General features: G+C 36.3%; 1 protein-coding gene across 2 annotated transcripts; it reads left to right on the top strand.

Moving 5' to 3' along the window:
* The first annotated feature begins 1,652 nt into the window (after positions 1-1,652).
* On the top strand, positions 1,653-16,877 carry LOC133425266 (CCR4-NOT transcription complex subunit 9-like). Of its 2 annotated transcripts, none has more exons than XM_061716020.1 (8): positions 1,653-1,789; positions 4,266-4,421; positions 7,940-8,055; positions 9,123-9,232; positions 10,435-10,544; positions 11,301-11,399; positions 13,310-13,401; positions 16,643-16,877. In XM_061716020.1, exons 1-8 carry the CDS (start codon positions 1,772-1,774, stop codon positions 16,809-16,811), a joined length of 870 nt encoding a protein of 289 aa, XP_061572004.1. In that variant the 5' UTR covers positions 1,653-1,771; the 3' UTR covers positions 16,812-16,877. The 2 variants fall into 2 exon arrangements, with proteins under 2 accessions (XP_061572004.1, XP_061572003.1); XM_061716019.1 differs by having other exon boundaries at positions 4,242-4,421.
* Positions 16,878-17,754: the final 877 nt, after the last annotated feature.

Here is a 17,754-nt window from a genome sequence, read left to right as displayed (position 1 = left end):
ATTTCTGGTCCTGATACCTACCTGGTATTGGGATTATTTCCTTCGGTACAACATCGGATTGTCATGTTTAGGGACACAATCCCAGTTTTACTGTTTTTTTTCTAAAAAAGCCCCTATACTTATATATAAAAATAAAAGTTGTCATCGGTGTGAAATGTAACCGTGGAGACCAGAAGAGTCTGTTGTTTCTGTGAAGATGTTTTTCATTTATTTTGGAGTTGCTCTTTAACTAGAAAATGATGGGACTATATCTGTAATTTGATTTGTGTTTGTGTTGAACCACATTTCTCCCTTTGCTTTGAACATATATTGTTTGGCTTCATTGACTATCCTTCTTTAAAAAAAACCCTAATCTTATTATATTATTGGGAAAATGGTTTATTCACAAATATATTATTGATATATATTAATCAAAAGCCTCTTTTTTGTATTTTTTTTTGAAAATGAGGTCAAACATTTGAACCATTAGTCTCTCCACCAATGCAAAGGCCATCAAGACCTTAATTTTGTGTCTCTTTTTAATGTATTTCTGTAGTTCATTGTGTCCTGATTCTCCGCCGCTGAGTGTATGTCGCCCCCTGGTGGTGGATTGTGCTGTTTGCATCTTGTCTTTCAAATTAAAACGTTAAAAGTTAGCAGAACATGATCAATGTGGAGTAAACTGGCATCGGTGTGGATGTAGTGACCAGGTTTCGCCAGGAGGTGGCGGCGGTGCAACGTCAACCTTGTAAATTAAATTAAATTAAATTGATACTAATAAAGTAAAAGTTAATTAATGAATTGATTAAATTAATAAATTAATTAAATTACAGCGTTAAAAGTTAGCAGAACATGATCGATGTGGAGTAAACTGGCATCGGTGGTGGGTGTAGTGACCGAGTTTCGCCAAGAGGTGGCGGCGGTGCAACGTCAACCTTGTAAGTTTAATTAAATTAAATTAATACTAATAATTTATAAGTAAATTAATACATTAATTTTAATTTAAATTGATTGATTTTCAGTTTTGATTTTTAAAAATAATTATTGGAAGAAAAGTACCCTTGAGTATCGGATATTTAAATGAAATTAAATGAAATTAATACTAATAATTTATTAGTAAAATAATAAATTAATTTAATTAATAAAATAAGCTATTAGTAAATTAATAAATTAATTTAATTAATACATTAAATTAATTAATACATTAATTTAATTAGATTGATTGATTTTCAGTTTAGATGTTTACAAATAATTATTGGAATAAAAGTACCCTCGAGTAACGGATATTTCAATTAAATTAAATTAATACTAATGAGCTATTAGTAAATTAATTTAATTAATAAAATAAGCTATTAGTAAATGAATACATTTAATTAATAAATTAATTAAATTAGATTGATTGATTTTCATTGATTTTTAATTATTGGAATAAAAGTACCCTCGAGTATCTTAAATTAAATTAATACTAATAAGCTATTAGTAAATTAATTTAATTAATACATTAATTTAATAAATGAATACATTTATTAAATTACAGAATTAAGAAGGTATCAGAACATGACCAGTGTGCAGTAAACCGTCATCTTTGTAGTTGCAGTAACCAGGTTTCACCAGCAGGTGGCGGCGGTGAAACCTCAGCCCCGTATCCCGCCGCAGAAGAAGAGGCCCTGCCGGATCTCCTTCCTTCACTCATGTCTGCAACAATCCGGTTGTTTTTGAACGAGAGCTGCAGATTTAACCCTTTAAAGGCCTCGCCAGGTTAGGGTTAGGGTTAGACGGCTCCGGCCTCACCATGCTGGCGACGGGAGCGGTGAGTCTGCACGACGGGCCGTTTAAACCCGCATAACCACGTTCACAGTCATGTTCCGTTAAATAACCGTCTGTTTTATAAGGTTTGAGTTAACAACTTAATTTAAATGTAGTCAATAATGTTTACTTGCAGGAAAGTGAATATAATCCGCAGGTTAAGTTTGTTTTAGGGGTTATTATGTCAGGAATGTTGTTTAGTGTGTATCCCTCCGCCGCTCCGCGGGGCGAACTAGTTCCCCGGTTTGGAGCTGGTCACGTGGTTTGTGACAGGCTTTTTAAATAAAACTTTATTGAAAATATACAAACTCTCAAAGAGGATAATGGACAAATATCAATTTAAATGCAATATGAAAAGAAATGGGGATTCTTGTAAGGAATACAAAAAACAAAAAATAAGGCGTTCTAAGAATTAAAAGGTGAAAATGAATAATAAAATAAATTAAGCATTTAAATTCACATAATGGAGCATAGAAAAGGAGAAGAATTATTAAATTAGAATAACAAATAACGAGACTTATTTTACTTATTTACAAAAACTTTATTTTACTTTTTTTTTTACTTATTTACAAAAACTTTCTTGAAAATATACAAACTCAAAATAACAACAATAACAAAATAAATTAGTAAATTGGAATAACAAATAACGAACAGTGTCTAGACTTATTTTACTTATTTACAAAAATTTTATTTTACCTATTTTTTTTACCTATTTACAATTTTTTTCACTTATTTACAAAAACTTTATAGAAATTACAAACTCTCAAAGAGAATAATGGACAAATATCAATTTAAATGCAATATGAAAAGAAAGGAAAATTAAAAACAAAAAAGGGGATTCTTATAAGGAATACAAAAAAACAAGGCGCTCTAAGAATTAAAAGTTGCATATGAATAACAAAATAAATTAAGCATTTAAATTAAAATAATAGAGCATAGAAAGGTAGAGGAATTTTTAAATTAGAATGACAAATAATGAGCAATGTCTAGACTTATTTTACTTGCATTTTTGTTTTTTTACTCTTTTGAGACATGTGAAAAAAATCTTTAAATCGTTAATAAAACCCCAAAAGGAGGGTTTACAATTTCTCCATTTGGCACAATGAATATGGTACTTTACCCAGTAACAAAAATATATTAATAATGTCAGAAACAGAAAATTCCAAATCATCTATGAAGAAAATCATATGACTTAATTTAAAAGAGTACTTGAAATCCTTGAAAGTGCTTGAATTTCAATGTTGTGTTTTCAAGGCCTGAAAAGTGCTTGAATTTTAGTTAAAGTGCTTGAAATTATAACTGTGTCTTTCACAAAATTGGGATCAGACTGTATAGTTTAGTTCTTACAAGGAGAAATAAAACCAGTAAGATGAAACATAACTAGATGTTTACAGCTCGAGATCATTGTGATAAAAAGCGGAAAAAATAATGAGTGTATATATTTATATATTCCTGTAGATATTTTACCCCAGACATAACGTGCTTGAACATTTTGAAAATGACCCTTGAAAGTGCTTGAAAAGTGGTTGAATTTGACCTTGAAAAGTGTGTATGAACCCTGTGAATTCTCTATGAGAACAATGGAAATTATATATTTTTTTGGAAATCAGTATAACTTAAAAGAATCCCTTTACTGTCCATTAAGTCAGTTACATACATAATACTTTTATCAAACCCATTATTTTTAAATACTGATTTTCTAATAAAATAAATATAAATGTGATTGTTTAGGCGGTGAGCTCTGCTCTGGCTCAGGTGGACCAGGAGAAGATCTACCTGTGTATTTATATATATATATTAGGGCTGGGTGATATGGACCAAAAGTCATATCTCGATATTTTCTAGCTGAATGTTGATACTCGATATATATCTCGATATTTTTTCTGTGCCATAATTGGGGTTTCCCCCAAAGCATTATAGCATAGCATCTCTGTTAGCATCTCTGTTAGCATCTCTGTTAGCTTCATTTTTTTTCTGAGACAAACCCTTAAAAAAACAGTCAGTTTTAATACAAAGCCTCGTGCCAAATGTCACACAGGTTCCTTTATTAACAGAGGTCTGCACAATATCAACATGTATAAAACAAATGAAATAAAAATAAACTGCCTGCATATATAGAATAAAAATGCTTCTTGAATAAAATAAAACAAATATCCCTTTCCTGCATAACAATTAAATTAAAATACACTGTAATTAATACAATGTAGACAGTAACAGGCAGACTTTTGCACTGAGGTTGACAGTTGTGCAAATAACAAAACATTTGTGCAAATCTCAAATAAAACATTCAAGTCAATTTGTCACAAAATAAGCTATATCAATTTTTTTTTTTTTTTTTAAATCATCGATATAAACGATATTGTCTCGTACCATATCGCGTTTGAAAATATATCGATATATATTAAAATCTCGATATATCGCCCAGCCCTAATATATATAAATATGTGTTTGTTCAGGCGGTGAGCTCTGCTCTGGCCCAGGTGGACCGGGAGAAAATCTACCTGTGGATCAACGAGCTGTCGGGGCCGGAGACGAGAGAGAACGCTCTGCTGGAACTCAGCAAGAAACGGGAGAGTGTTCCGGACCTGGCGCCCATGCTGTGGCACTCGTGTGGAACCATCGCCGCGCTGCTGCAGGTGAGGACCGGGGTTCTGTATGGCAGGACGTTCTCTGGGTTGAACTGGTGTATCATTTGTTGAAACCCGTCACCATGAACCATGGAGAGCTGCTCATATCACAGATCAGAATCTGCAGTATTGATCAGTGAGGGCAGTCGCTACACGTCTGGGTCCATGGTGGCTCTTCTTCGGACTGTATGCATTTAATTTAAAATACTTTTGTCAGGCATAGCGTTAAAGCTCTCTTTTACGCTTAAAGCCCAGGACACACCAACCCGACTTCCCCCGCTCTCTGCTGACTGCTGTGTCGCCTCGCGTCGCCTGTGTCGGGCTGGGTCGGGCTCAAAAAGAAGCACTAGACACACCGCAAATACGACACCCGACGGCGAACTAGCACGTACGTTCTGCGCATGCGTGAGAGGTAATTCCCCTCCATACCAGCAGGCAGCGCTAGTCTGTATTCAGGGGCTCAAGGAGGAGGACAACGCTTTTTTTTTCAAAGCTTTATTGAGAAAACACAAGTGCAATACAAAACAGACGGCACAACCACCTGCAGCTCTGTGGAGAATTACCGCTGGCTGAAATAAATCATTTAGGAAGATAAATGTTGGTTTAATAGATGAAATCTAACAGTTGTAGCTACGCCTGTTAAGAAATTTGCTCCGAAAATTTCGGGATTTTCTGCCTGCCGGCTCCGGAGCTGATTTATGGTTCCGCGTTAAATCGACACAGAGCCTACGGCGTAGGGTACGGCGTACGTCGCCGCGTAACCTACGGCGTAGGTTCTGCGTTGGTGTAACGCAGAACCATAAATCAGCCTTTATTCTGGCGAGGTTTGAAAAAGACAAGCGAGTGATTATGTACATTCACTGAGTGAATATTATGAAAGTAAAATATTTATTTCTCGCTAGAACTGTAATCAAAACGCATTTTTATGCAGAAACTAACTCAAAATATTGATTTTATTCACTAAAAAATAAGAAATGTCCGCCATGTTTTTTTTTTTTATTCAGTCCGCAAATGACGACGAAAAGCATTCTGGGAAATTCTGGGAACAGCCAATCACAGAGTGAGCTGTTTGACCGACGTCCCGACGCCGATTCAACATGTCGAATCGGCTGAAAAGCTGCCGACGGGAGGCCGACCTGTGGCGACGTGCGGGACACACCGGGGAAACTAACGACAGACGCATTGATGGCCCGACGGCCGAAAATCGGCTTGGTGTGTCAGGGCCTTAATATCTTACCAAGGCGAGTCCGTTTCGTTCAACTGTCCGAGCTGCTTTCTCTTCAAATGCATTACCAACGTGCTCCCGTGATAAGCAAGGTCGGCTTTGCAAACCTTGCAAGTCTTCTTTTTATTTACCGTATCGAGGCTAAAATGCTCCCAAACTTTTAAACTTTTGTTCCATGCAGCTGTTGTACAGGACGCCGTCAATTTAGTTTTACCCGCCACCGCTCGCTGAGACGCAGAGATTGTACTGAAGTGAGACGCCTCACTCCGTTGGAAAAACACGTCTGGCAACAATTGTCCACAATGGAATTCATTGTCGGCAAATTTGGTTATCGATTTTTGTCGACAACTTTGACGAATCGGTGCAGCCCTAACCCGGGTCCGGGGGAGGGGGGTGGACCACCCGGTAGGAATGGGTGATATTTTACCGTTCACGATAAACCGTCAAAAAAATTCCCCACGCTAAGAATTTGTATCTCACGGTAAAAATAATAAATTCCCGTTGATGATGTTTTTGTGTAAAACTGAAGAAAGGAAGGAAGGAAGGAAGGAAGGAAGGAAGGAAGGAAGGAAGGAAGGAAGGAAGAAAGGAAGAAAGGAAGAAAGAAAGAAAGAAATGAGCCTGAAAGAAAGAAAGAAAGAAAGAAATGAGCCTGAAAGAAAAAGAAAGAAAGAAAGAAATGAGCCTGAAAGAAAGAAAAAGAAAGAAAGAAAGAAATGAGCCTGAAAGAAAGAAAAAGAAAGAAAGAAAGAAATGAGCCTGAAAGAAAGAAAAAGAAAGAAAGAAATGAGCCAGAAAGAAAGAAAAAGAAAGAAAGAAATGAGCCAGAAAGAAAGAAAGAAATGAGCCAGAAAGAAAGAAAGAAAGAAAGAAAGAAAGAAAGAGAAAGAAAGAAATGAGCCAGAAAGAACGAAAGAGAAAGAAAGAAATGAGCCAGAAAGAAAGAAAGAAAGAAAGAAAGAAAGAAAGAAAGAAAGAAAGAAAGAAAGAAAGAAAGAAAGAAAGAAAGAAAGAAAGAAAGAAAGAAAGAAAGAAAGAAATGAGCCTGAAAGAAAGAAAGAAAGAAAGAAAGAAATGAGCCTGAAAGAAAGAAAGAAAGAAAGAAAGAAAGAAAGAAAGAAAGAAAGAAAGAGAAAGAAAGAAAGAAAGAAATGAGCCTGAAAGAAAGAAAGAAAGAAAGAGAAAGAAAGAAAGAAAGAAAGAAAGAAAGAAAGAAAGAGAAAGAAAGAAAGAAAGAAAGAAAGAAAGAAAGAAATGAGCCTGAAAGAAAGAAAAAGAAAGAAAGAAAGAAAGAAAGAAAGAAAGAAATGAGCCTGAAAGAAAGAAAAAGAAAGAAAGAAAGAAATGAGCCTGAAAGAAAGAAAAAGAAAGAAAGAAATGAGCCAGAAAGAAAGAAAAAGAAAGAAAGAAATGAGCCAGAAAGAAATGAGCCTGAAAGAAAGAAAGAAAGAAATGAGCCAGAAAGAAAGAAAGAAAGAAAGAAAGAAATGAGCCAGAAAGAAAGAAAGAAAGAAAGAAAGAAAGAAAGAGAAAGAAAGAAATGAGCCAGAAAGAACGAAAGAGAAAGAAAGAAATGAGCCAGAAAGAAAGAAAGAAAGAAAGAAAGAAAGAAAGAAAGAAAGAAAGAAAGAAAGAAAGAAAGAAATGAGCCTGAAAGAAAGAAAGAAAGAAAGAGAAAGAAAGAAAGAAAGAAAGAAAGAAATGAGCCTGAAAGAAAGAAAGAAAGAAAGAAAGAAAGAAAGAAAGAAAGAAAGAGAAAGAAAGAAAGAAAGAAAGAAATGAGCCTGAAAGAAAGAAAGAAAGAAAGAGAAAGAAAGAAAGAAAGAAAGAAAGAAAGAAAGAAAGAAAGAGAAAGAAAGAAAGAAAGAAAGAAAGAAATGAGCCTGAAAGAAAGAAAGAAAGAAAGAGAAAGAAAGAAAGAAAGAAAGAAAGAAAGAAAGAGAAAGAAAGAAAGAAAGAAATGAGCCTGAAAGAAAGAAAGAAAGAAAGAAAGAAAGAGAAAGAAAGAAAGAAAGAAAGAAAGAAAGAAAGAAAGAAAGAGAAAGAAAGAAAGAAAGAAATGAGCCTGAAAGAAAGAAAGAAAGAAAGAAAGAAAGAAAGAAAGAAAGAAAGAGAAAGAAAGAAAGAAAGAAAGAAAGAAATGAGCCTGAAAGAAAGAAAGACAGACAGAAAAATTCCCGTTGATGACGTTTTTGTATTTTTTTTATCATTATCGGGATAAATGCCAGAAATGATCGTGATACATTGTTTAGTCCATACCGCCCATCCCTACCACCCGGGTCTAACTGTGTTCTGGTTCCAGGAGATCGTCAACATCTACCCGTCCATCACTCCCCCCACTCTGACGGCCCACCAGTCCAACCGGGTCTGCAACGCCCTGGCCCTGCTGCAGTGTGTAGCCTCACACCCCGAGACCAGGTAGGAACCAGAACCCTAGACCCCAGACCCCCCAAACCCCTAGACCAGGACCAGAGACCAGGTACTAGACCAGACCCCTGGCCCTGCTGCAGTGTGTGGCCTCTCACCCCGAGACCAGGTAGGAACCAGGACCAGAACTAGACCAGACCCTGAGACCAGGTAGACTCTAGGTCAGGGGTGTCAAACTCATTTTTCTTGGCGGGCCGGATTTGACCAATTTTTTTCTCGCGGCCGCACGCTCAAAATAACAAAAACGGTGCAACATTTTTTTTTTTTCTAATTCTTTTTTTTTTTACTATTGTTATCTAATCCAATATCAGTTTAGTTAATTTTAAAGGAAATATGCACTTTGTTTACACTCTAATTATGTAAAATATATTTCTTCAGGATCTTTTCTTGAAATTTTTTCAAAATTTTTTTTTTCAAATTATGTAAGATACTTTTAATATCATTTTACAAAGATAAACAGAAACAAGTATGTTTTTTTTATATTTCGCTTTTTTATAGGAAATTTAATTAAAAGCAAAATCTTTCTTATTACATCCGAGAGTGTTTCTTTGTGATTTAGAGATTTTTCCAGTACAATTAAGTGTATTTATTTTTAAAAATTGGCGCGGATATTTACGCCAGTGTGCCGAAAAAGTCAGCACTTCTTTTTTAACTGTTTTACTTTGTCACTATCCTCGTATTCAAAACTGAAATTCTCAGAATAAATATCTTCTATCATCTTTTTTAGCAGTGATATTTTTCCTGTGAAAATATATAATAGTAGTCAGTTAATAAAAATAAACGACCGTCTACAAAGAAATAAAATCGGCAAATGCATTCTAGAAAACTAAAAAATGTCAAACTGCTCTTTGTGGAATAACGATGGATTTGTAGAAGAAATATATTATCGGATATGCTGCGATTCATGGACATTATTTATGTCTTCCTTTTTAGTAAATTATAATTTTGTTTTTTTGCGTTGGAAACTTCTCGTGGGCCGAATATTTGACACCCCTGCTCTAGGTGACTCCAGGACCAGAACCCGGTCCGGTCCTCACCCCCCACTCTCGTCCCTGCAGGTCGGCGTTCCTGTCGGCCCACATCCCTCTCTTCCTCTACCCGTTCCTGCACACGGTCAGCAAGACCCGGCCCTTCGAGTACCTGAGACTCACCAGCCTGGGCGTCATCGGTGAGTTCTGGTTCTGGTCCGGTCCTGGTCTGGACCTGGGTCAGGCCCAGACCTGGTCCCAGGTCCAGACCCGGCCCTTCGAGTACCGGCCTGGGCGTCATCGTGAGTGGACAAAAAGGGACGCCAGCGCCTGTTTTGTCTGAGAAAACTGTCCATTTTTAACATTACCAGGACCAATGCTGATCTGGTTTTATTATGCTTTTATAGAATCAGTTTTATCTTTCTGTCTTGCTTCATGGTTTGGAAATGTGTCCTTTTTTAAAAACAAAAACTGTTTAAACCAAATCGTGAAATGGTTGAGCAAGCTGCACTGCAAAAACTCCAAATCTCACCAGGAATGTTTGTCTTATTTCTAGTTAAAATGTCTCATTTTTAGTCAAAAAATGTCATTACACTTAAAACAAATAAAAAATAACTTATTTGACAATTTTCACCAGTTTCTAGAGCATAGGGCGGCTCTTTAGCGCCGCCCTAGTGGCTCCTGGAGCTTTTTCAAAAATGTTTTGAACTTCTTTTTCTTCCCTTTTTTTCTCTTTTTTTCCCTTTTTTCTTTTTTCTCTTTTTCTTTTTCCTTTTTCTTTTTTTTCCCTTTTTCTCTTTTTCCTTTCCTTTTTAATCTCGACATTTTGACTTTTTTCTCAACATTTCGACTTTTTTCACAAAATTTTGACTTTTTTCTCAACATTTCAACTTTTTTCACGAAATTTTGACTTTTTTTTTCAACATTTCAACTTTTTTCACAAAATTTTGACTTTTCTCGACATTTCGACTTTTTTCACGAAATTTTGACTTTTTTCTCGACATTTCCACTTTTTTCACGAAATTTTGACTTTTTTCTCGACATTTCCACTTTTTTCACGAAATTTTGACTTTTTTCTCAACATTTCCACTTTTTTCACGAAATTTTGACTTTTTTCTCGAAGTGCATAATGAAAAAAAAAAATCTTCCCCCAGTTATAACTAATATCGATACGACCCCTGTTTTAGCCGAAGGATTGTCGTCACTTTATCTTGTCATGTGTTGTTGAGTGTATGGTTTTGGATTGTATGTATAATACGAGATGAATCACTCACTGTAAACCAACCATTCTAACGGGGATCAGGGTTCTGGTTCTGGTCCGGTCCTGGTCCAGACCTGGTCCCGGGTCTGGGCCCAGACCTGAACCCTGACCCGGTTCTAACGGGGTCTCTTCTCTCTTCAGGGGCCCTGGTGAAGACGGATGAGCAGGAGGTGATCAACTTCCTGTTAACCACCGAGATCATCCCTCTGTGTCTGAGGATCATGGAGTCCGGCAGCGAGCTGTCCAAGACGGTACCGACCCGGTTCTCTTATTTATTAAGTTTATTTGTGTCAGGGACAATGTACAAAATTACATTAGTCTCAGAGATGAGAAAAGATGCTTCGTACCGGATTTAGCTGACTAGCTACTTTCCATCCGTAGTCCCTGCACTGCAAAAACTCAAAATCTTAACAAGAATATTTGTCTTATTTCTAGTTCAAATGTCTCATTTTAGTAAAAGAAAATCTCATTACACTTAAAACAAGACTCATCACTGGAAAAAACAACAATTTTCACCTGTTTCAAGTAGATTTTCACTTGAAATAAGTAGAAAAATCTGCCAGTCGAACAAGATTTTTTTGCTTGTAATGAGAAGATAAATCTTGTTCCACTGGCAGATTTTTCTACTTATTTCAAGTGAAAATTTACTTGAAACAGGTGAAAATTATCAAATAAGTTATTTTTCTGGTAATGAGTCTTGTTTTAAGTGTAATGAGATTTTTTGACTAAAAAAGGGACATTTTAACTAGAAATAAGACAAATATTCCTGGTAAGATTTTGAGTTTTTGCAGTGTATCTAAACTGTTTTACAATTGTTTTTACAACTTATTTCCCTCTGTTATGTAATATGTTTTGTACATGAATGTGTGAATGATGTGTGGATGTGTAGGTGTGTGTATATACATGTGTTTATATGATTGATTTGTTTTGTACACTGCAAAAACTCAAAATCTTACCAGGAATATTTGTCTTATTTCTAGTTAAAATGTACCGCTCTCCTGTTTCAGGTGGCCACCTTCATCCTGCAGAAGATCCTGCTGGACGACACGGGCCTGGCTTATATCTGCCAGACCTACGAACGCTTCTCCCACGTGGCCATGATTCTGGTGGGTGGGCCCGGTTCCTGGGGGCGGGGCTCCGGCTGACGCTCGTCTCTGTAGAGTTGCTTTCGTCAAGAAAAATTATTATTAAATATCGTCGTCGACGAACCTTTTATCACCTGAGGAAAACAAGACGAGACGCAACGAAAATGCTGGTCATGTGACAATAATTAAATATATAATGCAATATTATAGAGCAGGGGTCGGCAACCCGCGTCTCTAGAGCCGCATGTGGCTCTTTAGCGCCGACCTGGAGGCTCCTGGAGCTTTTTCAAAAATATTTGACCTTTTTTTCCTCCTTTTTTTCCCTTTTTTTCCTCTCTTTTTCCTCATTTTTTCTTCCTTTTCTTTTTTTCCTTCTCTTTTTTTCTTCATTTTTTCTTTCCTTTTATAATCTCGAAATCTTTCTCGAAATTTTGACTTTTTTCTCAACATTTCGACTTTTTTCCCGAGATTGTACTTCAACATTAATCTCGACATTTTGAATTTTTCTCAAAATGTTGACTTTTTCTCAAAATGTTGACTTTTTCTCGACATTTCGACTTCTTTCTCAACATTTCGCCTTTTTTCACGAAATTTTGACTATATAAACGTGCATAATGAAATAATAAATCTCCCCCCAGTTCTAACTAATATAGAAACATGCAGCATGTGTTTCTTCATTCTAATTCTAATACAAGACTTTTCATTTTTTGCGGCTCCAGACATGTTTTTGGAGTGTTTTTGGTCCAATATGGATCTAAAACATTTTGCGTTGCCGACCGCTGTTATAGAGGAATAAAAACGAGACTAAAACGTAGATTACAAAATAAAAACTCAATGTTCTACCAAAGATCCTTAATGTCCATGTTTTCAGTAGTTTCTCTGGTTTAGTCTTTAAACCAGTTTAGTCTTTAGATCTTTGGATACACTTTCCTACATAGACGTGGAAAACTTAATCGAATGTGTCGTTGAAAAAGAAAGACTGGACAAAAATGAGGAAAAATATCGTGAGATACACAGAAGCCGGCAGATTCTGACAATCTTAATTTTATTCAGATATTCCTTAAAATGAGTGAGTAAGCTCAGTGCGAAGACAGAGTGAGATACTTTTGAAGAAAACGTTTTATTACATTACAGTCAATGGGGACTGAGTCAGGTATTGGCGCCGCTCTAGCCCTCCCCGTTTAAATTTTGTGTATACCTCACCTGTCAAAGTCACATTTTATGAATCCCAACATCTATGTCTACATTCTGACAAAAGATTATTTGTGTCCTTTTTACGGTTTGGCCGTGAGCTCGAGTTACAAATAAAAATTTGGGTTATTTTTTACTTTTTATCCCACTCTAGAAACCAACACCCGCACTCTAGATTTGACAAAAAAGTGATTTCCAGTCCTCGCTTGAGTGCTATTATTTTGAAAAGTGTACATCTTAGGAAAAAACTGTTTGGTGTTTTGGAGAGAAGAGAAGTTTTCCTACGTTTTGAAGTTTGAATGACATTTCTACGTGCAGGTGTGAGAAAGTTAGGTGACTCAGAAAAAAGGTGAATTTTCTGGGTTTTTTTACGTCCTCCCATCCGCTTTGAATGGAGCTTTTTGGCCGTTTTTTCGGGAATAACTTTTGGGAAACACCAAAAGTCATAGCACACTATTCCGAGCCGCACGTTTTGATATATGCCTGGATCCTCTGTAGGAGGAGTAGCGAACCAAAATCTGTCCAGAAAATGAATAATAAACACGCAGGATAACAATAGATGCCTTGACTAAAATGGTCCTGGACAATTCTGACTAAAATAAGACTAAAATGCTCAGACTTTTAGTCGACTGAAACTTGACACGACTAAAAGGAGAATGAACGAGACTAAAACTAATAAAAACTAAAACACTAGCTCCACCCAAAGACTAGACTAAAACAACGTTATGTTTGTGTTTCAGGGGAAGATGGTGCTCCAACTCTCCAAGGAGCCGTCGGCTCGGCTGCTCAAACACGTGGTTCGCTGTTACCTCCGTCTGTCCGACAACTCCAGGTACCAGTGTTCTGGTTGGCTCAGGAGCCGGAAGCCCCGCCCCTAACCTGATAAAGTACCGCCCTCTTCTGCCCCCCGGTGGCCAGTCTGGGAACTGCAGCCTCGAGGCTCGTTACGGGAATAAAATCAGGACTTTAGTGACTTTACGACTTCTGAAAAATTAATATTCTTTTTCAATATATATATATATATATATATATATATATATATTCATTGTCATGATTTTATTCCCGATTTTTATTCCTGTAATATTGACGTAAGCATATTTCTACATTTCTACATACTATACTGCCATTTTATGGAGTGTTTTTATTTGCTATCCATCAAAACAACCTATATAAGTCAATCTTTAATAATCTATATGTCACAAGTCCAAACTAACTAAATAAGTTGCTAAAAAGTGCAAATAACTACCAAAAAAATATAAATGTTTTTCTAATTTTGCATGCTTTTCTAAATACAGAAATCCCACAGCTAGAAAAAGTAACACTGAACCTGGACTAAACTAAACCTGAACTAAACTGGACCAAACTAAACTAAACTAGACATAGACGTAACTCCCGGTCCCCCCCCTATCCAATCAGAACCTTCCCAACCCCCAGACCTGGAGAGGAATTGGAGAAAGACCATCAAACGTGTTTCCATGGAAACCTCAATTCAGAATTACTATTTCCATGTAAACTCCAAGGAAAATAGTTTAATTCTGAATTATTTCATTCTGAATTAAAAAACATGTAACCGTGGCCATTTCACGGTTACATTTAACTTTATTCAGGAAATTTCGACTTTTTTTCTCGACATTTCGACTTTTTTTTCGACATTTCGACTTTTTTTTCTCGACATTTTGACTTTTTTTCTCGACATTTCAACTTTTTTTTCTCGATATTTTGACTTTTTTTCTCGACATTTCGACTTTTTTTCTCGACATTTCGACTTTTTTTCTCGACATTTCGACTTTTTTTTCGACATTTCGACTTTTTTTCTCGATATTTTGACTTTTTTTCTCGACATTATGACTTTTTTTTCTCGACATTTTGACTTTTTTTTCTCGACATTTCAACTTTTTTTTCTCGACATTTCGACTTTTTTTCTCGACATTTCGACTTTTTTTTCTCAACATTTCGACTTTTTTTCTCGACATTTCGACTTTTTTTTCTCGACATTTCGACTTTTTTTTCTCGACATTTCGACTTTTTTCCTCGACATTTCGACTTTTTTTCTCGACATTTCGACTTTTTTTTCGACATTTCGACTTTTTTTCTCGATATTTTGACTTTTTTTCTCGACATTTTGACTTTTTTTCTCGACATTATGACTTTTTTTCTCGACATTTCGACTTTTTTTCTCGACATTTCGACTTTTTTTCTCGACATTTCGACTTTTTTTCTCGACATTTCGACTTTTTTTTTCGACATTTCGACTTTTTTTCTCGATATTTTGACTTTTTTTCTCGACATTTTGACTTTTTTTCTCGACATTATGACTTTTTTTCTCGACATTTCGACTTTTTTTTCGACATTTCAACTTTTTTCTCAACATTTAAATTTTTTTCTCGACATTTTGACTTTTTTCTTGTTTTTCTCCCGGTAGTTTAACTTCCGGTCCCCCCCCTATCCAATCAGAACCTTCCCAACCCCCAGACCTGGAGAGGAATTGGAGAAAGACCATCAAACGTGTTTCCATGGAAACCTCCATTCAGAATTACTATTTCCATGTAAACTACAAGGAAAATAGTTTAATTCTGAATTATTTAGTTCGGAATAATTAATGCCGAATTAAAAAACATCACGTAACCGTGGCTATCGATTAATTATTTTCCTTGTTAATATTAATAGTTTTTATTGATTTAATTATTCCCCCCCTAGGGCCCGGGAAGCTCTGCGTCAGTATTAATAGTTTTTATTGATTAATATTAATAGTTTTTTATTGATTATTAATAGTTTTTTGGATTAATATTAATAGTTTTTTTTTTTTTTTTTTTTATTGATCTTTTTATAAGAAACAACATACACTTAAAACATGGAAACGTGTAGTCAAATAGTTTTTATTGATAATAGTATTTATTGATTACCCCCAGGGCCCGAGAAGCTCTGCGTTAATATTAATAGTTTTTATTGATTAATAATAGTTTTTATTGATTAATAACAGCTTTTATTGATAACAGTTTTTATTGATTAATATTAATAGTATTTATTGATTATCCCCAGGGCCCGGGAAGCTCTGCGTCAGTATTGATAGTATGTATTGATTAATAATAGTTTTTATTGATTAATAACAGCTTTTATTGATAACAGTTTTTATTGATTAATATTAATAGTATTTATTGATTACCCCCAGGGCCCGGGAAGCTCTGCGTTAATATTAATAGTTTTTATTGATTAATAATAGTTTTTATTGATTAATAACAGCTTTTATTGATAACAGTTTTTATTGATTAATATTAATAGTATTTATTGATTATCCCCAGGGCCCGGGAAGCTCTGCGTCAGTATTGATAGTATGTATTGATTAATAATAGTTTTTATTGATTAATAATAGTTTTTATTGATTAATAATAGTTTTTATTGATTAATAATGGTTTTTATTGATTAATAATAGTTTTTATTGATTATCCCCCAGGGCCCGGGAAGCTCTGTGTCAGTGTTAATAGTTTTTATTGATTAATAATAATAGTTTTATTGATTATTTTAGGGCCCGGGAAGCTCTGCGTCAGTATTGATCATTATTATTGATTATTTTAGGGCCCGGGAAGCTCTGCGTCAGTATTGATCATTATTATTGATTATTTTAGGGCCCGGGAAGCTCTGCGTCAGTATTGATCATTATTATTGATTATTTTAGGGCCCGGGAAGCTCTGCGTCAGTATTGATCATTATTATTGATTATTTCAGGGCCCGGGAAGCTCTGCGTCAGTATTGATCATTATTATTGATTATTTCAGGGCCCGGGAAGCTCTGCGTCAGTATTGATCATTATTATTGATTATTTTAGGGCCCGGGAAGCTCTGCGTCAGTATTGATCATTATTATTGATTATTTTAGGGCCCGGGAAGCTCTGCGTCAGTATTGATCATTATTATTGATTATTTTAGGGCCCGGGAAGCTCTGCGTCAGTATTGATCATTATTATTGATTATTTTAGGGCCCGGGAAGCTCTGCGTCAGTATTGATCATTATTATTGATTATTTTAGGGCCCGGGAAGCTCTGCGTCAGTATTGATCATTATTATTGATTATTTTAGGGCCCGTGAAGCTCTGCGTCAGTGTCTCCCGGACCAGCTGAAAGACTCCACGTTTGAGACGGTTCTGAAGGACGACGGAACCACCAAGCGCTGGCTGGCCCAGCTGGTGAAGAACCTGCAGGAGGTTCCGGTGACCGACCCGAGGGGGGTGGTGCTGCCGGGCCAGTGACCCGGTACCAGGACCGGGACCGACCCGAGGGGGGTGGTGCTGCCGGGCCAGTGACCCGGTACCGGCACCGGGGTACCAGGGGCCCGGGCTCAGGAACACCAGCACCGGGGTACCAGGGGCCCGGGAACACCGGTACCAGCATGCAGAGGCTGCAGGGACTCTGTTTCCACGGAAACGCTGCGGCGACGACCCGCACGGCCCGGCGGACCGGTTCTGGACTCGAGCGGCGCCGCGGGGCGGCTGCAGATTCGGGTCGGAGGAAACTGTATGAACTTCTGAATAAATGATGAAATGAGTGCAGATCAACCTGGTGTGGTTTCCTTCCACCAGAACCCGGTTCTGACCTCCGCGAATCGTCCTACCCGTAGGATGAAATGATACTTCTCTGCCCAGGTGTCCTACCTTTTTTTCAAAGGCTTTTTCATGCAAATGGACGATGTAACAGCAGGAAGTCAGAATGTGCTTCCACATAGATCTGTGTAGCGCTGCAGCTATCGAATATTTTAGTAATCGAGTATTCTACTGAAAATTCCATCGAGTAATCGGATAAAACATATTTTTGTTTAGTTAAAGAGCAATTATAAATATACATAAGATGTTAGATGTTAATTGACATCAAGACTAAATGATATAATCCAGTAGGTTCATGGCTGTGCATTTAAAAACCCTGAACTTACACCAGTCGACCAAATTCACTGATTCACTCAAATAACTAAGGATCTTACCAAGAAATATTCTTATTTCTAACCTAAAAATGCTATTACACCTGATATCAGACATAACTTAAAAGGTTAGGTGTTTTTCCCACATGTTAAAATTTAACTTTCATTTGTGTCAACCAAATTTTAAGTTCTAGTTAAGTTTTAAGTTTGAGTTTTGGCAGTGTTCAAAATAAAATTATGAGACCTGCTGTATTGGAGCACATTTTCTTAAGTCTAGTTAA

This window comes from Cololabis saira, chromosome 24, assembly GCF_033807715.1.
Source record: "Cololabis saira isolate AMF1-May2022 chromosome 24, fColSai1.1, whole genome shotgun sequence".
Lineage (NCBI taxonomy): Eukaryota > Metazoa > Chordata > Actinopteri > Beloniformes > Belonidae > Cololabis > Cololabis saira.
The sequence above is the reverse complement of the archived record's forward strand: the minus strand, read 5'-3'. Positions and strand labels throughout refer to the sequence as shown.

Coding starts and splice junctions, on each gene's coding strand:
- LOC133425266 (XM_061716019.1), top strand. Junction 4,422..7,939: donor CCATCGCCGCGCTGCTGCAG/GTGAGGACCGGG, acceptor TTCTGGTTCCAG/GAGATCGTCAACATCTACCC. Junction 13,402..16,642: donor CGTCTGTCCGACAACTCCAG/GTACCAGTGTTC, acceptor TGATTATTTTAG/GGCCCGTGAAGCTCTGCGTC.